Source organism: Pleurodeles waltl, chromosome 7 (assembly GCF_031143425.1).
Source record: "Pleurodeles waltl isolate 20211129_DDA chromosome 7, aPleWal1.hap1.20221129, whole genome shotgun sequence".
Classification (NCBI taxonomy): domain Eukaryota; kingdom Metazoa; phylum Chordata; class Amphibia; order Caudata; family Salamandridae; genus Pleurodeles; species Pleurodeles waltl.
The window spans coordinates 702,334,763-702,361,069 of NC_090446.1; the positions used below are offsets into that span (position 1 = coordinate 702,334,763).

The 26,307-nt window shown below is 42.5% G+C and overlaps 1 protein-coding gene across 2 annotated transcripts in view; it reads left to right on the forward strand.

Moving 5' to 3' along the window:
• Positions 1 to 26,307, forward strand: part of ZCCHC10 (zinc finger CCHC-type containing 10) — an 87,007-nt gene that overhangs the window by 54,399 nt on the left and 6,301 nt on the right. For both annotated transcript variants that reach the window (XM_069244723.1, XM_069244724.1), the window contains exon 3: positions 6,796 to 6,834. In XM_069244723.1, the coding sequence (XP_069100824.1) occupies positions 6,796 to 6,834 (39 nt within the window). The remainder of the gene's footprint in view (positions 1 to 6,795; positions 6,835 to 26,307) is intronic.

The following is a 26,307-nucleotide window of genomic DNA, read 5'->3' on the forward strand; positions in this document are numbered from 1 at the left end:
AGCAGAAGTTCAGAATGCTAGCGCTTCACCAGATTTTCCCTCAACTGCATCAGGGAGACTGGATGTGCTCCATCGACCTGCAGGATGCGTACTTTCACATCCCAATAGCTCCCAAACATCAAATTCCTGCGCTTCCGAGTAGCGTTACAGCATTACCAGTTCAGAGTTCTACCCTTTGGCCTGAAATCTGCCCCAAGAGTTTTCTCGAAATGTATGGCAGTGGTGGCGGCGCATCTTCGAAGACAAAGGATATACATATATCCATACCTAGACGACTGGCTACTGAAGGCTTCTTCTCCGGAGCAGGCGAGAAGCCATCGAGACATTGTACTAGGAGTTTGCGAAGCTCTAGGTCTTCAGGTCAATTACCAGAAGTCAACCTTGATTCCAACACAGAATCTTCACTACCTAGGAGCTATCATAAACACAGAACTCCAAAAAGTGTATCCTTCGGAGGAACGACTATTCTCAATAGACAGGAAGTGCCAGGACCTGTTGAGAGCCAACGCACCTACGGCACGTCAGGTGACATCGCTGCTGGGCTCCATGGCATCGTGCATTTTTATTGTCCCAAATGCCAGACTCCACATGAGACCCCTCCAAGAGGCATTGGAGACCAACTGGAGCCAAAGAACAGGTCGCTGGGAGGACACGGTGCAGCTACCGGCGGTAGCACTTCAGTCATTGAGATGGTGGATGCACAGACCTCACCTGTCAGTGGGTGCTCCGTTTCACCAGGTGCTTCCATCCGACACCCTAGTAACGGATGCGTCTCTTCAGGGATGGGGGGCTCATCTGGGTCCTTTTCAAGCGCAGGGTCTGTGGTCAGACAAGGAAAAGCAGTACCACATCAATCTGCTAGAACTCAGAGCGGTCCATCTGGCTCTCAAGTCTTTCATACCGCTAATTCAGGGGAAAACTCTCTTGATACAGACGGACAATACAACCACAATGTATTACTTGAACAAACAAGGGGGAACGAGGTCCCTACCCCTATCGCGAGATTCCCAAGCGATATGGCATTGGCTCCTGGCCAGAGGAATGTCAATTACAGCAGTTCACCTGCCAGGTCAGCAAAACGTGGAAGCAGACTTTCTGAGCCGACACCTGGAGGATGTTCACGATTGGGTCCTACGCGGCGAAGTCGCAGAATACATCTTCGCGCAATGGGGTCGGCCTCAACTGGATCTCTTCGCAGACGAAGTAAACAAGAAATGCCCAGACTTCGCATCCAGGTTCTACCGTCTGGGATCTCGAGGGAATGCCCTGTTGATCGACTGGTCAGGGATATTTCTCTACGCTTTTCCGCCGATTCCCCTCATTCCGGCAGTGATCAGCAAACTTTACAGATCCAGGACCAGAATGATTCTTATAGCGCCACAATGGACCCGACAATTCTGGTACACGGATCTCCTCAACCTGTCGGAAAAACCTCACAGGAGGCTGCCGTGCAGACCGGATCTTCTGAGCAGAATGGAGGGCAGGATTCTACATCCCAACCTACCCTCTCTGAGCTTAACAGCATGGCTCCTGAATTCCTGCAGTATGGGCACCTAGGGCTCTCGCAGGAGTGCATGAACATCTTGAAAGAGTCCAAACGGCCTTCCATGCGGCGTTCTTACGCTTTTAAGTGGAAGAGATTCTACATATGGTGCTGTCAGCAAGGTCATAATCCCATACGGGCGCAGGAGGATGTCATACTGTCCTATTTGCTTCATCTAGCGAAGTCCGGTCTGCAGGTATCATCTATTAAGGTACATTTGTCTGCTATTACAGCCTATCGCAAGTTGCCTTCTCAAGAATCCTTCTTGCAAAACCTGTAGTCAAGGATTTCTTAGAAGGTTTGAAGAAAGTTTTTCCGCCAATTCGGAGACCTTCTCCTCCATGGGAACTGAACATAGTCCTGGCAAAACTTATGGGCCCTCCTTTCGAGCCTATACATAAGGCCTCTTTACAACACCTTACGTGGAAGACGGCTTTTCTAGTGGCCATTACTTCAGCGAGGAGGGTCAGTGAAATCCAGGCCTTGTCTTCAAAAGAACCGTACACGGTTTTTCATGACAATAGAGTGGTTCTACGAACTCACCCATCTTTCCTTCCGAAGGTGGTGTCAGAATTCCACATCAATCAGACCATATCTTTACCGACGTTCTTTCCCAATCCGGAGACTCCGGCAGAGAAAGCATTGCACTCATTAGACTTGAAAAGAGTGCTGAAATTTTATCTGGACAAGACAAAATCGATTAGACACTCTAACCGCTTGTTTGTAAACTATGGTCATTTAAGGACAGGAGAGGCAGCATCTAAGCGAGCAATATCAAGATGGATAGTTTCTTGTATTGTTAATACTTACCAGCTAGCTAATAAACAATTACTAGCGCGGCCTAGAGCGCATTCCACAAGGGGAAAAGCGGCTACTGCTGCTCTCCTTAACAATGTTCCGATATCTGAGATTTGTAAGGCTGCTACATGGAAGTCTGTCCATACGTTTACAAGACATTACTGTTTAGACTCAGATGCAAGAGCGGATGCCCAAGTGGGGCAGGCCTCTCTAAGAAATCTGTTTGCGTAAGACATATCTATTCCTGCACTTCTATCGGACAGTCCGCTGAGTTTAGGGATGGGCTTGCTAATCTATTCAATGTTTATGACTATTGATGAGGATCCCCTGGAAGAGAAGGATAAGTTACTTACCTGTAAATCCTAGTTCTCTTTCAGGGGTATCCTCATCAAAGTCATAAACAACCCACCATCCTCCCCGGACGCACGTCTCCTAGAAGTGCAGGACAGACTGTGTTTTCAATCAGTTATACAAATTGTCACCGTAAAAAGAACTGACCTAACTGTGAACCAACTGTCACCTTTCCTTCACCCCTGAGGCATGGTGGGATACTGGAGGTGCTCAGGGTCTTAAAGGCACGGTGCCAACGTTTTTATGGTTCTCCTGTGTTAACCTGCATGCAGCCTATTGGCTAAGAATGCCTCATTGTTTTTCAATGCAGTTTTTTCTATTTTTTCTCTAGAGTTTGCTACTGCTTACTTCCCTAAGCCTAGTTTTAGGAGCTTGGGTACATATTTATGCTCTATTGTAGTCTTGAATATAAAAAAAAAAAAAAAAAAAAAACTTCATAGAAATAAAGCATTTTAGCCTGTTTTTAACATGATAGCCTGCATGACTGTTTGTTACACATGTATAATATGTGTATATTTTATATATGCTCCGGGGTCCCCGCACAAGGGCGGGAATATTCAATGTTTATGACTTTGATGAGGATACCCCTGGAAGAGAACTAGGATTTACAGGTAAGTAACTTATCCTTCTCAACCTTTGGCTTGCAAACCTAGACCTTAGACATTTTGATTTGTGCAGGGATGGGATGGATCTACCAACACTGTGTGTGATCTGAAATGGAATTGGTTCTGCACCTGATACTCACATAATGGCATACAGCTGATGCTAAATGAACCACGTAAGCAGTTTGTTTTACCCTCGGGGGCAGAACAATTCAGGACTAAATCTATAATATTGCATGAGGTGGCAGTATCTCGCTACAAGAATAGGCCCGGCTATGTGGTTTCTGTCACAAAGGGACATGTATTACAGAAGAACCATTTTCTCTCATGGTGAAACTCTAAGCGTGCTTTCCAGGTTCCTTGCTATTCTATTTAAATAGCCTGTAAATCTATACAAGATAACACGCTGTAGAAGAATATGTTAACAATCTTTACAGCTGGTTCTCCAATATTGGTAGCTATTAGAAATGTACCCTTGTTCCTCCTGACGGCCGCAAAGTTGTTTATTTCTATTTTGGTGCTACAAGGTTGCATTGAACATGGACAGAATTTGAATCTGAACGCATACTAGAGCTTGGGGTCACTGTGGAACAGTGAGTACTGGCTATAAGTGAGCTCAATGAACTGTAGGAAAATGCAGCTTTGTGCTTTTATTTGAACATCTAACCTGTTTCATATTCTTCTATTGGGAGAGTCCCAGCATCACATTGGAAATACCTAATCAGCATTCAAATGGAAAAAATACCAGTGCTGGAGAAAACCCTTTTCTTTACAGAGCGGTAGCTTGGTTTATGACTAGTAGGCACCAAACAGTGAAATAATTGTTAGCTTAACCTTCTGGCTCAGAACTTCTGTCACTTTTGACATAATGGGGTGCCTGCCAGGAAAATGGTTTGAAAGCACATTCTGACTGTAGGAAAGTGCCCCTTTTAACATGGCCACCCCATCTTTTTGCCACTGGTAACAAGAATTTTCGACTGAAGATGCACTACATTCCTGCTATCTAGGTCCCCAGTGCCAGTGTAAAAAAGGTTTAATTGTTTACAGTTTGCAGACACTTTAGTACCGTTCTTAAGTCCCTAGTAAATTGTATAACTGGTTCCCAGGGTCTAGATGCTAGAGAGGGTCCCTATGAGCTGCAGCATGTATTGTGCTACCCTAAGGGACCCTCTTACAAACTGCACACAGCTTGCCATTGCAGATTGCATGTCTTGGTGTAAGCCATGAGTGAAAATACAACCTGGCTCAATCATTGTGTGCCATATCCCAAATCACTGCATCTAATACATGTAAGTCACCCCTATAGCAGGCATTAGAGCCCTCAGGCAGGGTGCATTATATTTGATGTGAGTATATATCTGCATGAGCATGTTTACTAGATGTTACAAGTGAACAGGGAAGCCATATTAAGGTATGTACTGGACACTCATCACTACGAGTTCTCCAGCTACATGATGGCTTCATTTAAACCTGTGGTGTTTGATATCAAACACCTTTCTGATGCCAGTATTTGGGTTTATTATGACATGCACCCAGAGGGTACCTTAGAGGTCCCACCTGAAACCTAACCGATCCTTAGAGTGCTGGCTGACTAGTATCAACCAGCCTGCCACCACAGAGAGGTTTCTGACCCCGTGGAGGTGAGAGTCCGTGCTCTTCGAAGCCAGAAACTATGCCTGCTCCGGAGGAAGGTGTTATCACTTCCTCTAGCAAAAGGGTTGCTGAATCTGCATACCAAGGCCAGGAACTTCAAAGTCCTTCCTGCCTGTGATATGCGACCCTGGCTTTCCTGAATCTGGGAGTTGCCACACCCCTAAATACAGTAAGTAGATGGGCCCCTGAAACCAGGATCAGAGATTTGAGTGAAGAAGCAGGTGAAAGAAGAGCCTCCTAGCGCAAGAACTGAGGACCAGTCTGGACTTTTGGTGCTAAACCCTGTCTACCTGCTGCTGTCCCGACAATCGCCCGAACCAACTCGTCCTGCAGCAGTGCATCTCCCAAAAGCCTCAGAGGGATGCCAGTACTTTGTAAACCAGCCAGCCTTTCCCTTGGAGTGGAGGAGCCACTTCTTTCCAACCTGCAGGCACCAACCGTGACGTCCGTTCCACCAATCCACCAAGTCTACCAACGCAGAAGGAGGTCACCGTCCTCCGGGAGGACAGATCCATCTCCTTAGGAAGTTTGGAGACACAAAGCCCACCAGAAGCCACCCTGCTCCAATACCCGAGGTAACAGAGCAGTTGCAAGCATCAAGACTTGTTTGTGTCTGAGCTAGACACCACTGCCGCAAAACAAGGACCTGCACCCAATAGACAACGGAATGGACTAGGCTGTCCACGAGAGTGGCACAACAGTCTGTTTTTCTTCCTCCTCTGCAGGTCTATCCAAGCATTGTGACCACCCCTGCATCCCTTCGCCAACCGTTAAGAGCACGAGGCACCCAACCCGTCCAGCACCTCTGCCCCCAGACTCCCCAAGACTGGTAAAACTGAACTGCTGGTGTTTCTTGTGACCTTTCCCCCTAAGCACCCTACAACTTAGAGGCTCCCAAGATACTTCTGCAAATACACTTATGCAATAAATGTACTTTATCCATTTGAAAGTCATTACCACATAAAAGCACATTGGAGTGTTTTTCTTACTTCACTGGGAACAAAACTCTACAACAGTACTGCAACAGTAATTATCTTATTTTGAAGATTTCTAGTGTTTTCTCTAGAGTTGAGCTTGAGTTTCTTCTTGAGTGTGTTTCTCGTGTTTTAATTCTGTGTGTTAAACAAATGCTTAGTACTGCCCTCTGATAAGGCTAAACCGCTCGTCCAACTTTACCACAAGAGAGCATTTACGATTATTACTTTAAGCCTCTATCAACCAATAAGTGTTGCCTGTGCTATATGCATAGTGTACTCCTACATAGGTACACTATATAAATAGCTAGCTTTCTACGCCGATGCATGAAGCCAACCATGCATTCTTTAAAGGTCTGTGTGACGGACTTGTACACTCTCATTGACAGCCGAGCCAAACTACCATAAACGTATTTTTTTAAACTGTAATTTCCTTATTTAATCTTCTTGTCAGCCCTTTCTCCCCGATTATTTTGGAATAATTATTTGTAGTATATAGCAAGTTGGAGCTACTCCGAAGGCTTTATGAATTCACTATCTAAATGAATAATGGATCATAATGACATTATGGAAAGCATTTGCTGATGATTTAGCTTCTTGTTTGTAGAATTAGTGATAATTCAGCCCGTCACTTTTGGAAGCAAACGCCATCCCACCAGGGCTTGGATTTTGTATGTATCAAAACATCCAATGTTATAAGTGTGTTTGCAAAGCGTTTGTTTTACGTTTCTGATTGTACAATACAATTTAGGGTGAAAAATGTCTCATTATACACATCTAGTTTCTCAATTGATTTGAAATTGTGGTACTCTGAGCAATTTGCAACAGGTTTTTCATGCCATTTATCATTTTTGTTTATTTTTTCCCTCACCAGCATTGGAGAGAACACGACGGAAAAAAAACAGAAAAAAAGGTATGGTAAAAAGGAAAGTAGGGCATTTATCTCTGCTTTAGTTTTTAACATTAGTTATTTTAGGTTAGAGACTATAAAATAGACACAAGCCTCAATTCCTTTTTACAGGTCATGCATAAAGAAAAGCTGGTACTCACCTTCCAAACGGTCTTCTGTGTCCCACCACAGATATTAGACACACTTCTCTTCTTTACGGTGGCTTCATGTATCGTCCGTATGATATTTTCTGTTGTCAATCAGTGGTATATTTTTTTTTACTTACTTCCTTACTTAGTATCTGTGCTTTTGAATTGTGAATTAATGATAGATGTTGGCACAGTTTAAAAAGATGTTCCGTACTTGCCCTATTTGCAAGTATGATTTATTCCATTTTAAATGCAGTTAAAGGCCATTCATATCATGTTCTATCAATTAAGACACCAGGACAGATTCTGTTGCAAGTTGAAGTGAAAACAATTGCATGTCAACAGGAGTGAGTGTTTTTCAGTTGTCCATTGGTTGCGTGGGAGAGTTGAATCCTGTGTGTGTAGTAGGTATGTAATTGAGTGCAGTACAAAGGGATCAGAGGGTGTTCCAGACCTGAAGTCATTTTTGGAAAATAGGGGTGGGGGCTTGCCTCTTGATTTTGAGAGTACTTTTGTCAGATGGTGTCCTTGCTTTGTGGCGGTTTTCTGGTGCATAGCAAATCGAACTTGAACTTTTAGTTTGACTGGGCGAAAGGATAGTTTGAGTTATCCAGCTTAAGGGCATTATCACTGTATTGTCAAGAGTACAAGCGGCACAAATTAGAGGTGGTTCAATTTATCACCAGTACATTGAACAAGGACAAAATATTTTCCAAAATGCATGAAGAAAATATGAGCCCAAGGTAACAGATGGTGGATTGCAAAATGTATTTTCTGTTTTGTTATACGTCTGCGCCATCTTCATTCCGGGGACTTCACTCTTCTTTCTGAAGCAATTCTTCATTTGGTTCTACGAAGAGAACCATAGACACAGAAATCTATTGTGCAGGGCATATACAAAAGCATGGGTTAGGGTGCATTTGGAATCCTCCAATTTGGATAAAATGCCCGACTCATTAACAAAGAGACAAGCCATTCTGTTTCCTACTAGTTGCATGCTAGGATGGATGTTGTAATCCGTTATGAATGCTACAAAGTGTATCTCTGGCAGTGCCATCTAAAGTAATTTTTTTATTTGATATTTTTTGGCCCCAAGCGAAAACATATTTTGGGGCCCTGTGTTCAAAACCACTTTAAATTAATTACCCATTTTCAGCTAACTCAAACCCTCATTGTGCCAAACAATACTCAATTATATGTTAAACTTTCGGAAACTGGAACATGTAAAAACAGCTAAACGCCCAATCTCTCGAACATTTTCTAGCACAATAGTAGCAAATCAAATATTTGAAAGAACATTGTTAAAGCTATTTCTTTGAGTCCTTTAACTTAAAATATTGAGTCTGCATTACAGAAATAATCTGTGAAGCTTATTATCTATTAAGCCTGCACCTTCCATTGTAAAAAAAAAGAGTAAGAATGACTTGATTGTTGTTTAGTGACTAGCGCATAAAATGAATGATACACTCCCGTTGAGCTCTGTGATTGTAAATTTAATTGGTGGATATTTGTAATCCGCAATTAGTTCCCCTTTCATATCTAGCATGCTTGCAGTAACAGGAAATACCAAACTACTACTTCCTGAATTTTCACCATTCCATCAAGAAAAATCTGGTAATTTTCTCATTTCTCTTCCCAGGCTTGTTCTTCCTCTTCCCATTTTATGTGTATAACTCTCTGGCTTTAAAGTGATCTTTTCTTCTGAATAATATACACATGATGTGGTAGGAAAGAAAGGCACAGAAAGGCTAACCGATTAGTAATGGTAGAAATGTGAAGTAGAGTGAGAAAGAAGATAGTTATATTGATGATGTTGGAGGAGATGTAAGGTTAAGAGAGTGGTGCAGTTGCAATAATGAAACGTAGGGCGTGCAAAAAAGAGGAAGAGGTGGCATAGAAAGAGGCATAGCAATAAGTAAGGGTTTAGAATGAAGGACAGGGAGCAAGCGATAGAAGGCTAAGTAGATCAGAGGGCAGCTACACTGGAGAGGGCTAAAGAAAGAGGTAAGTTAAGAAGTGAGGCAGACCGGTAGAGAAGTGAGGTAGTGAAAGAAGTATGAAAAGGTGCCCATTAGAGTGAGGGGTGAGGTAGAGAGAGGGCAAAGTGATACATTATGTATACAGGGTATTGTCTGGTAAATAGAGCTGCAAGGCTGAGACAATAGTAGAGGGGAGTGGAGTGTGGAAATATGAGGTGTAGAAAGAAAAGAAGTGAGGCAGAGAAAAAGGTGAAGTTGATACAGAGGTAACAAGAGCGGGATAGGTAAAACGATGTGATGGAGTGGAGAGGTAGGAGTTGAATTTAGGGACAGGTGAGGTAAGGAGATGCATAAAGACAGAACAAGAGCCCAGTTTGAACTAGAGAAAAAGAGGTATCAGACAGCAAGTAATGTTCAATTTTTTTTTTTTTAAAAGAGAGGTAGCAAGAAATGAGTGTGGCAGAGGTAAGGTAGAGGAGTCTGCTTAAAAGAGACGAGGTGGTGAGATAAGGTAGAAAATTATTGGTAAGCCAACTTGAAAGGCTTAAAAGGTTCAGAGAAACATAGAGGAGGGGTACAGAAAGAAGATTTAGTGAGAGGGATATGGTAGAAAGGCATGAAAGTCCTAGCTCGTGCTGGAAATTAGGATTCTATTAAGGATACACAAGCAATGCTTATGTACTTATTTTATTTCTATTTCATGTATTTTTATGGCATGTTCCGTATAAAATGACCAACAGCAAACTAAATTTCCCATGAGCAGCAGAAGTAATGTCACATGACCTAATTCAAACAGACCAACACACAAGATAAACACAATTCTTTATTTCCTTGCACAACGTTTTATGTAGAGATTCTTCTGTCGCCACATCCCACTGTTATTCTGGTTCTGCCCGAAAGAGCCACACTGTGTGAAATCTTCCATGTCACCCCCGCCTCTGGGCAGGGATGGAAGGGGAATCTCTTCCCCTTGCACCCCTCCCCCCCCCCATTATCCCCGTGACGTCTGATGACGTGCTGACCTCATCAGAGGCCTGCCCCACTGCACTGGAAGCTCAGCTTCCAGCGCCGATCGGAGGAGAAATGCTTTTGCATTTCTCCTCCGATCACATGGAGGGGCTGAGAAAGGCATCAAAGGAAAGGAAAGGCCTTTCCTGTGATCTCTTTCTCAGCATTTCTTGTATTTTTATTATTTTTTATACATACATATATATATATATATATATATATATATATATATATATATATATATATATATATATATATGTGTTCGATGGCATGTGTAGCTGCAGATACACATGCTGTGCACATCCCGCCATCTGGTGTTGGGCTCGGAGTGTTACAAGTTGTTTTTCTTCAAAGAAGTCTTTTCGAGTCACGAGACCGAGGGACTCCTCCCATTTCGACTCCATTGCGCATGGGCGTCGACTCCATCTTAGATTGTTTTTTTTCCGCCATCGGGTTCGGACGTGTTCCTTTTCGCTCCGTGTTTCGGGTCGGAAAGTTAGTTAGAATCTCGGAAAAAACGTCGGTATTGTTTGCGTTCGGTATCGGGTTAGTTACAACAGATCGACACCGAATTTAGAAGACCTCCGGTGGCCCTTCGGGGTTTTCTTCCATCCCCGTCGGGGCCTAGTCGGCCCGGCCACGTGTCTCTTCAAGGCTGATGGAACGGACCCCATTCCGCTTCTGTCCAAAATGCCATAACAAGTATCCATATACAGATCAACATCTGGTCTGTAACTTGTGTTTGTTACCAGAACACAAGGAGGATACTTGTGAGGCCTGTCAAGCGTTTCGGTCCAGGAAGACACTCAGGGACCGAAGAGCAAGAAGACTGCAAATGGCGTCGGCGCCGACAGGACAAGAGCGTTTCGAGGAGGAGGAAGAAACATTCTCCACACCGGAGTCAGACTCTGAAGAGATCGATCCCGAGGAAACGCCGAAAACCGTGAGTAAGACACTGAAACCAAGAACTCACGAGAAAAGCGCTAAAGCCCAGGGGACGCCACTGCCAACAGGCCATGGCTTAACCCGAAAAGTAGGTGACCGTTCATCGGCACCGAAAAAGGGCGAGCTGGTGTCGAAGTCATCCGACTCCGGTCGAGATACCGGCACACAGCAATCTCGGGCCCGAGATAGTGGCTCTGAGAAGATTCGGCACCGAAACGGGTTGGCACCGAGAGAGCACGACGCCGAAAGTAAAAAAGGTTTTGTCGGAGCCGAAAAAAGCAGCTGAAAAGGTTTCGGTACCGAAATATGCAGCCTCGGAACCGAAAACAAGTTCCTACACTGAGGAACAAGGACTGTCCACACAAATGAAGACACATAGATTTGGACAGGAATTACAGGCAATAGAGCCAGATCACACACAAAGACGGCTCTTTATTCAAAAAGATACAGGGAAGATCAGCACTCTTCCTCCAGTCAAAATGAAACACAAGCTTGCCTTCCAAGACAAGGACAAACAGCCACACGCAAAGGTGGCTAAACAAGTAACACCGCCACCATCCCCACATCACTCTCCGCAACCATCACCGGTAGCCACTCCACCAATGATGCAATCACCAACTCATACAGGAATGAGTCAAGATGACCCTGACGCATGGGACCTTTATGACGCACCAGTGTCAGATAATAGTCCAGACTGCTATCCAGCTAAACCATCGCCACCAGAGGATAGTACGGGCTACGCACAGGTGGTGTCAAGAGCAGCTGCATTTCATAATGTCAGCCTTCATTCAGAGCCCATTGAAGACGACTTTCTTTTTAATACACTGTCGTCCACACACAGCCAATATCAGAGTCTTCCTATGCTACCCGGAATGCTAAAACACTCCAAACAAGTGTTTGAGGAGCCTGTTAAAGGGAGAGCCATTACTCCAAGAGTAGATAAAAAATATAGACCACCACCAACAGACCCAGTGTACATTACACAACAGCTAAACCCAGACTCTGTTGTAGTGGGAGCAGCGCGCAAAAGAGCCAACTCTCATACTTCAGGAGATGCACCACCTCCAGATAAAGAAAGTCGAAAATTCGATGCTGCAGGCAAAAGGGTGGCGGCACAGGCGGCAAACCAGTGGCGTATTGCAAATTCCCAAGCTTTGCTAGCCAGATATGATAGGGCCCATTGGGATGAGATGCAACACCTTATTGAACATTTACCCAAGGAGTTCCAAAAAAGAGCGCAGCAAGTAGTAGAAGAAGGACAGGGTATCTCCAATAATCAGATACGGTCAGCAATGGATGCTGCAGACACAGCTGCTAGAACTGTCCAACACAGCTGTAACAATAAGGAGACATGCATGGCTGCGTACATCAGGATTTAAACCAGAGATACAGCAAGCTGTGCTGAATATGCCATTCAACGGACAGCAGTTGTTTGGGCCGGAGGTGGACACGGCAATCGAAAAACTTAAGAAAGACACTGACACGGCCAAAGCCATGGGCGCACTCTACTCCCCACAGAGCAGAGGCACATTTCGAAAGACACAATTTCGATGGGGGTTCAAGGGCAAACCACAGAAGCCACAACCTCACAAACAAAGCCCACTTACCAGAGCCAGTATCAGCGGGAGGTTTTAGGACAATATAGAGGGGGACAATTTCAAAGGAGTAGAGGAAAGTTCCAAAGTCCCAAAACTCCTCCAAACAAGCAGTGACTTCAGGGTCACAAATCCCCAACACATAACACCTGTGGGGGGGAGACTAACCAAGTTTTACAAACATTGGGAGGAAATAACAACAGACACTTGGGTCTTAGCAATTATCCAGCATGGTTATTGCATAGAATTTCTCAAATTCCCTCCAAACATCCCACCGAAAACACACAATATGTCAAAACAACATATAGATCTTCTAGGACTAGAAGTTCAGGCATTGCTACAATAAGAAGCAATAGAGTTAGTACTAAAACAACAAAAAAACACAGGAGTTTACTCCCTGTACTTTCTAATACCCAAAAAAGACAAAAGTCTGAGACCTATACTAGATCTCAGAATATGAAATACCTACATCAAATCAGATCACTTTCACGTGGTTACATTACAAGACGTAATCCCACTGCTCAAACAACAATACTACATGACAACACTAGACCTAAAGGATGCATATTTCCATATACCAATACATCCTTCACACAGAAAGTACCTAAGGTTTGTATTCCAAGGGATACATTACCAATTCAAAGTGTTGCCATTCGGAATAACAACTGCACCAAGAGTTTTTACAAAATGCCTAGCAGTAGTTGCTGCACATATCAGAAGTCAGCAAATACATGTGTTCCCGTACCTAGACGATTGGTTAATCAAAACCAACACGCTAAGACAGTGTTCACAACACACAAAATATGTCATAGAAATCCTCCACAAACTAGGTTTCTCAATCAATTACACAAAGTCACACCTTCTGCCGTATCAAACACAGCAATACTTAGGAGCAACAATCAACACAGCAAAAGGGATTGCCACTCCAAGTCCACAAAGAGTTCACACATTTCACAATGTGATACAGACCATGTATCCAAATCAAAAGATACAAGTCAAACTGGTGATGAAACTACTAGGCATGATGTCTTCATGCATAGCCATTGTCCCGAACGCAAGGTTGCACATGCGGCCCTTACAACAGTGCCTAGCATCACAATGGTCACAAGCACAGGGTCAGCTTCTAGATCTGGTGTTGATAGACCGCCAAACATACATCTCGCTTCAATGGTGGAACAGTATAAATTTAAACCAAGGGCGGCCTTTCCAAGACCCAGTGCCACAATACGTAATAACAGATGCATCCATGATAGGGTGGGGAGCACACCTCAATCAACACAGCATCCAAGGACAATGGGACATACAGCAAAAACAGTTTCACATAAATCACCTAGAACTGTTAGCGGTATTTCTAGCGCTCAAAGCATTTCAACCCATAATAAGACACAAACGCATTCTTGTCAAAACAGACAACATGACAACAATGTATTACCTAAACAAACAGGGAGGCACACACTCGACACAGTTGTGTCTCCTAACACAGAAAATATGGCATTGGGCGATTCACAACCACATTCACCTAATAGCACAATTTATTCCAGGAATTCAGAACCAGTTAGCAGACAATCTCTCTCGGGATCACCAACAGATCCACGAATGGGAGATTCACCCCCAAATACTAAACACTTAATTCCAAATGTGGGGAACACCACAAATAGATCTATTTGCAACAAAAGAAAACTCAAAATGCCAAAACTTCGCATCCAGGTACCCACAAGATCAGTCTCAGGGCAATGCGTTATGGATGAGCTGGTCAGGGATATTTGCTTACACTTTTCCCCCTCTCCCACTCCTTCCATATCTGGCAAACAAATTGAGTCAAAACAAACTCAAACTCATACTAATAGCACCAACATGGGCAAGACAACCTTGGTACACAACACTACTAGACCTCTCAGTAGTACCTCATGTCAAACTACCAAACAGACCAGATCTGTTAACACAACACAAACAACAGATCAGACATCCAAACCCAGCATCGCTGAATCTAGCAATTTGGCTCCTGAAATCCTAGAATTCGGACACTTAAACCTCAGACAAGAATGTATGGAGGTCATAAGACAAGCTAGGAAACCTACCACTAGACACTGCTATGCAAATAAGTGGAAAAGATTTGTTTATTACTGCCATAATAATCAAATTCAACCTTTACACGCATCTGCAAAAGATATAGTAGGATACTTACTACATTTGCAAAAATCAAAACTAGCTTTCTCTTCCATTAAAATACATCTTACTGCAATTTCAGCTTATCTGCAAATTACGCACTCAACTTCATTATTTAGGATACCAGTCATAAAAGCGTTTATGGAAGGCCTAAAGAGAATTATACCACCAAGAATACCACCAGTTCCTTCATGGAACCTCAACATTGTCTTAACACGACTCATGGGTCCACCTTTTGAGCCCATGCACTCCTGTGAAATGCAATACTTAACGTGGAAAGTTGCATATTTAATTGCCATCACATCTCTAAGAAGAGTGAGTGAAATTCAAGCATTTACCATTCAAGAACCATTTATTCAAATACACAAAAATAAAGTGGTTCTACGGACAAATCCTAAATTTTTACCAAAAGTAATCTCACCGTTCCACTTGAATCAAACGGTAGAATTACCAGTGTTCTTCCCACAGCCAGATTCTGTAGCTGAAAGAGCACTACATACATTAGACGTCAAAAGAGCACTAATGTACTACATTGACAGAACAAAACTAATTCGAAAGACAAAACAACTATTTATTGCCTTTCAAAAACCTCATACAGGAAATCCAATTTCAAAACAAGGCATTGCTAGATGGATAGTTAAGTGCATTCAAACCTGCTATCTTAAAGCTAAAAGACAACTGCCTATTACACCAAAGGCACACTCAACCAGAAAGAAAGGTGCTACCATGGCCTTTCTAGTTAATATTCCAATGAACAAAATATGTAAGGCAGCAACATGGTCTACGCCTCATACATTTACCAAGCACTACTGTGTAGATGTGTTAACTGCACAACAAGCAACAGTAGGTCAAGCTGTACTAAGAACATTATTTCAAACTACTTCAACTCCTACAGGCTGAACCACCGCTTTTGGGGAGATAACTGCTTACTAGTCTATGCACAGCATGTGTATCTGCAGCTACACATGCCATTGAACGGAAAATGTCACTTACCCAGTGTACATCTGTTCGTGGCATTAGTCGCTGCAGATTCACATGCGCCCACCCGCCTCCCCGGGAGCCTGTAGCCGTTTAGAAGTAGATCTTAAACATTTGTAAATATATTACTTTAAACTTCATTATGTACATACACATTCACTCCATTGCATGGGCACTATTACTAGCATACACAACTCCTACCTCACCCTCTGCGGGGAAAACAATCTAAGATGGAGTCGACACCCATGCGCAATGGAGTCGAAATGGGAGGAGTCCCTCGGTCTCGTGACTCGAAAAGACTTCTTCAAAGAAAAACAACTTGTAACACTCCGAGCCCAACACCAGATGGCGGGATGTGCACAGCATGTGAATCTGCAGCGACTAATGCCACGAACAGATGTACACTGGGTAAGTGACATTTTCCATGTATATATGTGGGGAGTGACCCCTTTCATTTATTTTTATTAGGCCGATCTGACCTAGACCCATCTGAAAAGGTCCAGGGTGGTGTTCTTCACATGCACCTGCACCATTTCCTTACCCACAATGCCCTGCAAACCTCCAACTTTGATAATTTTGATGTGCCCACATAGTATTTTGGGGCATTTCCTTTCGCGGGCACTTGGGCTACCCACACAAATGAGGTAGACTTTTTATCGGGAGACTAGGGGGAAGGCTGGGTGGAAGGAAATTTGTGCTCCTCTCAGATTCCAGAACTTTCTGTCACCGAAATGTGAGGAAAAAGTGTATTTTTGGCCAAATTTTGAGGTTTGCAAAGGATTCTGGGTAACATAACCTGGTGAGAGCCCCACAAGTCACCATCTTGGATTCCCCTATGTGTCTAGTTTTCAAAAATGCACAGTTTTGGCAGGTTTCTCTGAGCTAGAGGCCAAAATCCACAGCTTGGCACTTAGCAAAAAACAGCTCTGTTTTCTTTGTAAAAATGTGATGTGTCTATGTTGTATTTTGGAGCATTTCCTGTTGCGAGCACTAGGCCTACTCACACAAGTGAGGTACCATTTTTATCTGGAGACTTGGGGGAACGCTGGGTGGAAGGAAATTTGTGGCTCCTCACCTGCCAGAACTTTCTGTCACCAAAACGTTAGGATAAAGTGGTTTTTTGGCCAACTTTTGAGGTTTACAAAGGATTCTGGGTGACAGAACCTGGTGAAAGCCCCACAAATAACCCCATCCTTGATTCCCCTAGGGGTCTAGTTTTAAAAAATGCACAGGTTTGGTAGTTTTCCCTAGGTGCCACCTGACTAGAGGCCAAAATCTACAGCTAGGCACTTTACAAAAAACACGTCAGATTTCAATGTAAAAATGTGATGTCCATGTTGCGTTTCCTGTTGCGAGCATTAGGCCTACCCACGCAAGTGAGGTACCATTTTTATCGGGAGACTTGGGGGAACACAGAATAGCAAAACAAATGTTAATGACCCTTGTCTTTCTCTACATTTTTTCCTTCCAAATGTAAGACAGTGTGTAGAAATGCCCTGTAATTCACATGCTAGTATGGGCACCCCGGAATTCAGAGAGGTGCAAATAACCACTGATTCTCGACGCCTTCCCATTTTGGAATTACAAAGGTTTTCTTCATACCTATTTTCCAGTCTTTATATGTCACCAAATAAATTGTTGAATACCCAGTATAGAATGAAAACCCATTGCAGGGAGCAGCTCATTTTTTGGCTCTGGTTACCTAGGGTTCTTGATGAACCTACAAGCCCTATATATCCCCGCAACCAGAAGAGTCCAGCAGGCGTAACGGTATATTGCTTTAAAAAATCTGACATCGCAAGACAAAGTTACAGAGTAAAAAGTGGAGAAAAATTGCTGTTTTTTTTTCACCTCAATTTCAATATTTCTTTATTTCAGCTGTTATTTTCTGTAGGAAACCCTTGTAAGATCTACACAAATTACCCCTTGCTGAATTCAGAATTTTGTCTACTTTTCTGAACTGTTTAGTATTCGGGGATCAGAATTGGTTTCAAACCCATTACTGTCCCTAACTGGAAGGAGGCCGAAGGCACAAAAAATAGTAAAAATGTGGTATGTCCCAGTAAAATGCCGTAATTGTGTTGAAAAATTGGGTTTTCTGATTCAAGTCTGCCTGTTCCTGAAAGCTGGAAAGATGGTGATTTTAGCACCGCAAGTCCTTTGTTGATGCCATTTTCAAAGGAAAAAAAACACAAGCCGCCTTCTGCAGTCTTTTTTTCCCATTTTTTTTTTATAAACTAAATTTTAGCTGTATTTTTTGTTTCTTGGTCTCCTTCAGGGGAATCCACAAACTTTGGGTACCTCTAGAATCCCTAGGATGTTGGAAAAAAGGACGCAATATTGGAGAGGGTAGCTTATGTGGACAAAAAGTTATGAGGGCCTAAGTGCGAACTGCCCCAAATAGCCAAAAAAAGGCCTGGCACCAGAGGGGAAAAGGCCTGGCAGCGAAGGGGTTTATACATACAAAGATAAACGTTCAAACATCTCTTGTGAAAACAGTATTCCATCCCTACCAAAGAATACATCGCTAGCTCATCTGTGGGCTTCTACTGGGCTTCTGCTAGACATGGTTGGGAAAATCTTTGCATCTGTGTCCTTAAATTAATCTTATGATTCTGTTATTCCATACAGTTAATGTTACATTCTGTTTTGTATCCATTTCAAGAGTTATAGAAATTCCAAAACGTGCTGACAAACACCTAGACCATTTCCACCACCTGTTTAAAATAGAATGTCCTGAAGGTGAATTCTGTAGTGCTGATTTCATAATATCCTCCTGGTAACATCCAACCGTTAATACCTTAGAGGCCATAGCCCCCTGAGCAAGCAAACACAAAAGCATGTGAAAACAAAGCCTGCCTCTTGCATTGCCCATGTGGCCAGAGGTAAGAATAAATATGTCCCAAATATTCCCAAAATAGAAACCAACAATTGCCTAATGCACTTTGGCTGAATCCCCCTTGTTATGACTTGATACTCCTTGAGGCACTTTTCAACACATATTTGAGGTGATTCAAGAAAGAAAGGAGGGATGAGATGGTTATAGTGTTACTATTGTCCGTCTAGCAATTGTAAACATTACTCCTTTTGGAGTAAACATTTATCGTCAATATAAATTCAGTGATCAGGTTATCGTCTGTCCAAAAGATCTAAGGCTTGCTCCCTCCTACATAATTCTGAACAGAGCATCATCATCATCAGTTTAACAGAACGTTGCTTCCTCCAAAAATCCACATTTGCCAGCCAAGTGAAGAACAGTTGAAGCATCTTGTTTACAAACCACAAGCAGTTGGATTTGGGACACTAATAGAGTGTAAACTAACTTGAGTGGAGCCTGAAACACCCCTCTGTAATACAAAGTTGGTTTAGGGACATGCTTGGCACTTAGATTTGTCTGGATGTCCTGTGTCTGATGATGTTGAATGAGCAGATGCCCAGGGTTCTTGCAGAATTCCTCGAAAGGCCCACTTGTGTATAGTTGTTCGGTCTTTGGTCATTCATAATACACAGCATTGTCATCTGGAAAAATTCTTTCTTCAAAAGCAATCAGAGTATCCCATATAACCTTCCCCAGGATCTTAACTATGCGTTGACAATTTATCCATGGAGTCCTAACTCTTACCCTCTCTCCTCTTATCGCTTACCATTTCCTCCAGTTGTTCTAGTCGTGTTGATCTTCCCTGTCAAGGTTTTTTTATTTTAACCCTAGTTTCCGCACAGTTCTTTCCCAACTCATGCTTGACCTCATACATGTTCTTAAACCAAACCCTTATCACATGTATACCTTCCCTTTTATTTGGGAGTATGTTTTCATCCTTCAATTAGCAGTGAAAATGTTTTTTTTTTTTTTGTGCAAACATGCCTGAAAACCTTGGTATTACAGGCCCTCCTTTTGAAGTCTCCAGTGATATACTGGGGTTATGACCATGCATACACTGACATAAAAAAATGCCATATAGAGTCTGGCAAGGTATGTGGCTTTAGTGTACCTCCCATAACTATCCGGACTAACAAAAATATATTCTGTTCTAGAATGGAAATTATGGTGCACCATATAGAAAGTGTATATGCATTCACGTGGATGCTGCTTGCACTGTCCTTTGTTCAGCATGGCCAGTCCCACCAATTCTATAATCTATCCTGATATGGGGTTTGACTTCCTCTGGGCTAAAGTGAGGTCTTTACATTTTGGCATCTGCAAATTCAGAATGCAAGGCTTCTCTCTGTTCAACTGACTGTACTCCTGTAGAGATACCTCATTGGGGTCCTTTCATGCATGGTTAGACCATACAAGGTTCCCAGTGGCCACCTAAATAGCCACTTTTTTCGATACAGTGTGTAAGAAGATCTACACACGCCATTGTTTAGCCAGTAGGGCTTTCTTTAGTGTGTAAAAATGAGTTACCTGCAGGAACGTCCTGATGACTTTCTCTAATCAGATACAAGAACACACTATGGTGGTCATTTATATTTGGGCAGAACTACAGAAGCGCTGTGGATATGTGGTTCTTCTGTAATGCCATACTCTTCTCCCTCACCACCCACCCACCCGATTTAGAACAGGGATTGCTGATTGACTGGCACTTAATGTAAGATGAGGGCCCATCCACAGAGGTTCCTCCCTGCTACAGTCACCACATTTTCTTTCTCTGTGTAAAACAAAAAAAAGGATACGTCGCATAGAAATATTTTTTAGTGTCAAGGCAATGGTTTGTTTTTTGCCAAACACGCATTTTATGCCCAGAAATGTTCAACATTTCAAAAGTTTGCAGCCTGAAGTCTTCCACGTCAACATTATTACATCAGGATTTCACAGGTGGTTTGAAGTTCTGTACAGCATATTTATTCTGCCATATCACAACACTTTATAACAGCATTAGCAATCTTCTTTCTTCTTGATCCCATTTATCCCATTTATTAATGATTTTAGAAGACCTCAAAAAGATTTTCTTCTCTTTCTTAGAAGGACATTGCCTCCATGATAATTATTTTTTTGTCCAAGCTGACTGCTCCTTCGTGCAACCAATGCATAAAGCTATTCCAGAATCTTTCTTAGAAAGTAGTTTTCCTGAGGTGATGCCAAGGATATATCCAACTTCTCTGTTATTGTTTCAGACTTCTGCACTAACCAAACTGTATTCCAGCTATCTTCAAAATAAAGATCTCCCCACATGTCCTCAAAAAATAAAGCACTAGGATACTACTTGGAAAAGAGCCCGAGGTTTTCTGCACTCTAGTGAACTATTTTACTGTGTAACTGTGGATTATTGGGTTGGTAACATTTGAACTCTCATTGGACATTGAATTTATTGAACAAAATTACTTGTCTCTGAACAAGAGAAAGTGCTAACCCCTATATTCAGTTTAGGTTAAGCTTTGGTTTCATGACTTGCTTCCTTAATTATAATAGACATTTTGGAAACAAACTAGGCATTGCTTTTTGCCTTCTTGATCGGAACACTGCTTCCCTCCTCACACTGGTTAGTACAACCTCCTCTTTTAGAGTATGGCGCAGCCACACAGCTTCTCCTGGCCTAGCAGTGGGTGCAGGGAGACTGCGCTATATGAGAGTCCTTTAGGTGGCAATAGTCTCTTTGCTAGTGCATAGAGGCTCACTGAAATCCAGATTAAAGGGACTGTCAAAAAGACCTGTACCCCCAAAGTCTCTAACCTTATGAGATGGCAAAAGTACAGTTTGGAATGTAGTTTAGTTGTGTCCCATGGAAAGTACACTTCAGCCCAAGCATGTGGAACATCTCCTATGAGCCCACACATTGTCAAGACTAAGGCTGGTGAGGAACGAAAAGGCAGTCTTTAGTCACACTGGGGCAGTGTGATACTGCGTTCCGTTTTCCTTGCCATGTGGGTATTACATCTGTGCATATGGTATTCTCCCTTCCACAATCCCCCGGCAAACAGATTTATTTAGACATCATCCTGCAACTTGCAAAATTCCTGCTCATTGAATTTCTGCCTATCTCTGAATCATGTAGGACAATTCTGAACTACATCTTTCACAGGTCGATCTGTTATCCTGTCTTTCATTCCTCTCTGTTAATTCCCATTCCCAAATCATAACATTTCTATTGACTTCTCACAATTCGATTAGAACATGTGGCACATAAAGTACGTTATATATGTAAATAAGGTTTCCAAAATGGAATATTTACAGTTACGTCTACAAATACCTTGAATTGCAGTATTGAGTATGAATTAAAGAAACAGTGGTACACTCACCTCACCTAGTATGCACAGTGACAAGGAGCCAAAAGAGACAGTCTCCTATTAAATCCCAGCAAGAATCAATAACTGTTTTACAGAGAAGAGAAACCAGTCCAAAGAAAAAATAAAAACCTTGAAAAGTATTCCACAGAGGAAAATGAGGCAAAAATATGACAAGAGGTGCCGAAGTAAGAGAAAGGCCAAATGCATAAAAGCAAGAATTAAGTGACCAACACAAGCTGTTGACAAGTACTAAACTGCGGAACCTGACTCAAATCTGTCCCTAAGACCTCCACCTCCCCCGAAATGAGGATGTATACCTATATGTTCCTTGCCTATGAACATACTAGTGAGGCCTTATTGTTGTCCACCGAGAACATTGTATTATGCTGAAAATTGAGTGTGATACTTTCCAATCTGAGAAGTTTGTCATGCCTGGAGACTGAACAGTTGTTGCCTCACGTTTCTACATGCTAACCACCATGACTTCCTACTGACAGCATGCCCCTGAAGTTTGAAGTTGGCAATTTGACCATCACCAAAGCGGTAAGAGGCCACTGAATGTTTAGAGTTGGTGCAGTGTTTCTGTAGATACAAAGGCAATTTTTATTTCTTGGCTACTGCCCCATTGACCTAAATAAACCCCTACATTTAATATTTAGGGGTGACCCTGAACCCAGGAAATCAGATTCCTGCAACCTGAAGAAAGAAAGACTGCTGACCTGAAAGCCCTGCAGAGACGACACACCAGCCGACTTGGCCCAAGCCCTACCGGCCTGCCTCCAGACTCAACCTGCATAGTGACACATCCGACGGGACCAGTGACCTCTGAGGACTCAGAGGACTGCCCTGCACCTAAAGGACCAAGAAACTCCCGAGAACAGCGGCACTGTTCAGAAAGTGCAACAACTTTGCTACTTTAAAGCAACTTTTAAAGAGATTCCACTTCCTGCCAGAAGTGTGAGTCTTCACACACTGCACCTGACGCCCCCAGCTGGAGCCCAGGACAACCAACACCGCAGAGGGGACTTCCAGGGGACTCTAACAACGTGGACACCCTGAGTCGACCAAAACTTTGTAGTACTGTTTTAAATCAAAGTTTTATACTTACCTGTGTGAAGTAACTTGCATTTTATGTATTTACCGCAAATCTTGAATGGTTGTAAAAGTAAGAAAATATATTTTTCTATATAAAAACTATTGGCCTGGAGGAAGTCTTTGAGTGTGTGTTCCTCATTTATTGCCTCTGTGTGTACAACAAATGCTTAACACTACCCTCTGATAAGCCTACTGCACTACCACAAAATAGAGCATTAGTATTATCTAATTTTGCCACTATCAACCTCTAAGGGGAACCCTTGGACTCTGTGCACACTATCTCTCACTTTGAGATAGTATATACAGAGCCAACTTCCTACAAACAGCATCCAGGACTATGCCTCAATCAATCAGCCTTCATCAACGCCCTCAACAGCAACATCAAGCTCCTAGATGACTGGATCATAAAGTGCAGACTCCCTGGCACCCCAGAAACTCAGCGCACAGAGAAGAAACTGGAAGCAGGCCAGCTGGTACACGGAGGAACTCCACACATCAAAACACAGCAAGCAAGTGGAGAACAAACCACCTAGAAAAGAAGAAAATAACATGTAAAACAACCCTCAGACACTACTAGCAACAACTCAAATAAAGGCCTAACAGAGTTCAGAGACAACTGCTCAAGAAGCAGAAAATAAATCTTTGAGACCTTTAAGGACTTAACTTCTTCAGCTGCTACCACCAACTGCATCACCCCATTGCAGAAACTATACAACAGCCTCTCAGAATTATTCAGCATCAAAATCATAGCCATATAAACACCTTTGACCCCCAATGGAGCCATTACTCTCTTGCCTTCAGCCTACTCACTAACACCCAAGGAACTCCTCTGACCGATTTGGAAACTTCCACCACAGAGGAAGCAGCCAGCATCATGAGAACCATCCTCTCCAGGGTACCTCCTGCCTTCTGCCACATACCACATCTAAAATATGGGAGCCGCCCCTATCTGTGAAGTCCTCACCTGCATCATGAACACTTCCATCACTTCAGAGATGTTCCTTAATACCTTAAAACACCTGATGGTCAACACACTGCTAAAGAAACCTTTAGCAGACCCCACATATTAAGCAAACTACCGCCAGATCTCCCTTCTACTATATCAGTCAAAGTGATGGAAAAAGCCATAAGCAAGCAATCTCTTACTATCTCAAGGCATCCTAGACAACACGCAATCAGGTTTCTGAGCAAATCAAAGCACCAAGACTCCTTATCGCAGCAACAGATGACAACAGGAATTTCATAGATCGTGGAGATACAGCGGCCCTTATACTACTTCACCTCTCCACGGCTTTCAAATTGGTCTTCCATGATTAGAAGACTGCACCAGTCCGGCATACAGGAACCAGCCCTCAACTGGATTAGCTCCTCACAAGCAGAATGCAAAAACTCAACCCGACACTGCATTAAAAGCAAAGAACTTCATGTGGAGTCCCACAAGGTTATTCCCTTAGTCCTAATCTATTAAAAATCCACGTGAGCAGACCACATCAGATCCTACAACATCAGCGTACTGCCCTAGGCAGGCAACACAGAATGTTACTCTCCCTTTTAGGCATCCTACTTAACCGTGGTAGCCACATGGATGAAAACCAACTGCCTTAAACTGAACATAAACAAAACTGAAGTAGTGATCCTCTGACGGAAATCCTTTGCTTGGGACTCTTTCTGATGGCCTACTGAAATCAGACCCTCACCCGTGAGGGTCTCTAGGCACCAGCCTCTTAGATTTATTTTGTTTCTGGCAGCAAGTCAACAGAAAACCAAGGGATTGAAGGACAAGACCTAAAGGATGCTTTCGATCTGACCAGAGCTATTTGGTTGATAGTAGAAAGAAGCCGATTATTTATCTGAGACACATCCTCTTGTATGTCCCAACTTAGCACAGGATTTGAAATAGCTAGGTGCCACGGCTTCCATCAGGTTGCTATACAAGTTTATTAAACCAGTTCAATTATTTGTAGTGTTTTCACACTTATAATGTTATGGCAAAGCTAACAAAGACGCCTACTGTATATTTTTGGCTGCTCAAATGGATTATTATGAGCCATTGTGTTAACCACTTATTTTAGGCTTCCATGGTTCATCAGGAGAGTAAAAGGTTTCAAATGAACTGGTTATCCTTTATCTTGTGACAGTCTGAAAGCAAATGGATCACATTTGGCCATTTCACGGCAGGTTCTAAAAATTGTAAAGCAGCCAGCCATACATTACTTAAATGCTGTATTTTGATTGTCTGCTAATCATCCAATGTATACCAGTGTGCCTCATTTCCAGTAGCTCAGAAACGAGCGACTCCCTACAGACATAGCCCACTAATGGCTATGCATAGAATCTGTCTTTGAAGATCCCAGAATTCTAACGTAGAACTAATATACTGACCTAGCTCACAGACTAAGTACAACACATGAACCCATTTTTCTGTAAAACCATTTTTAAAATCCTTTGGTGTCAAGTGGATTGTAAAATGAAATCATTTTTGTTCATACTGCCACCAGTTGCATCTGTAGAAACATTTGAAACTGGGAAATGCTTTAGTGTTGTCCTTGTTCGGTTGAGCATAGCAGCGTGCAAGCGCTACATTTCCGATGTGTTGTTATATATTTTGGCTTTTAACCACGCCAACCTCATGCCCATCACTATTGCCCATTCTTGGGATTGCCCTTCAAAAATCCTTTGTTATTGTTGGTAAATGCTTTGTTTGTCCCTCCTTGGGGCAGTTTGATTACTGCCTTGAACATCAACCCTTTTACTTGGATAATTGCATTCTTGAATGTAAGCAAACTTCTATTTCCTTTTGTGTGTCTCCTTCCCGCTCATTCTCATAGCGGCCGTCGGCTCGCTTATGTGAAACTGTTTTACTTGTCATTTTCAATTAATGTGGCAAGAAAAGTCCTGTTAGGAGTTTACAACCCTAATAGCTTTAACTTGAGCGAATGCGAGGCCCATTGCATTGCAAATGCTTGTTTTTGAAAACCTACCATGTAGGTCATTCACTGAATACTGATAATCCCAGATGCTCATTTAGTCAGTGTCTGGTTTTTGGTAAAATAAGCACTTATTGGAGGAAGTTATGTTTTCAGATTATTTTATTTTTTAAGCAGTATCTCCATTTTATGTTCTTAATATACTACAAATTGGGAAAATTAAAACACTTTTCTTTTCCACCATCATCAGCCCGGATAAATTACTGATATGTAGATGCTGCAAAATGATCAAGTGATGATTCATTAATTGCTTTATTTAGTTGAACCCAAACTCAACACCATACTTTAAAATACAAAATAACGATGCAAAAAGCACTGTGGCTGGTGCAATTTACTAAGAAATTGGATTTGGAGAAGAAAGTGAGCTTTT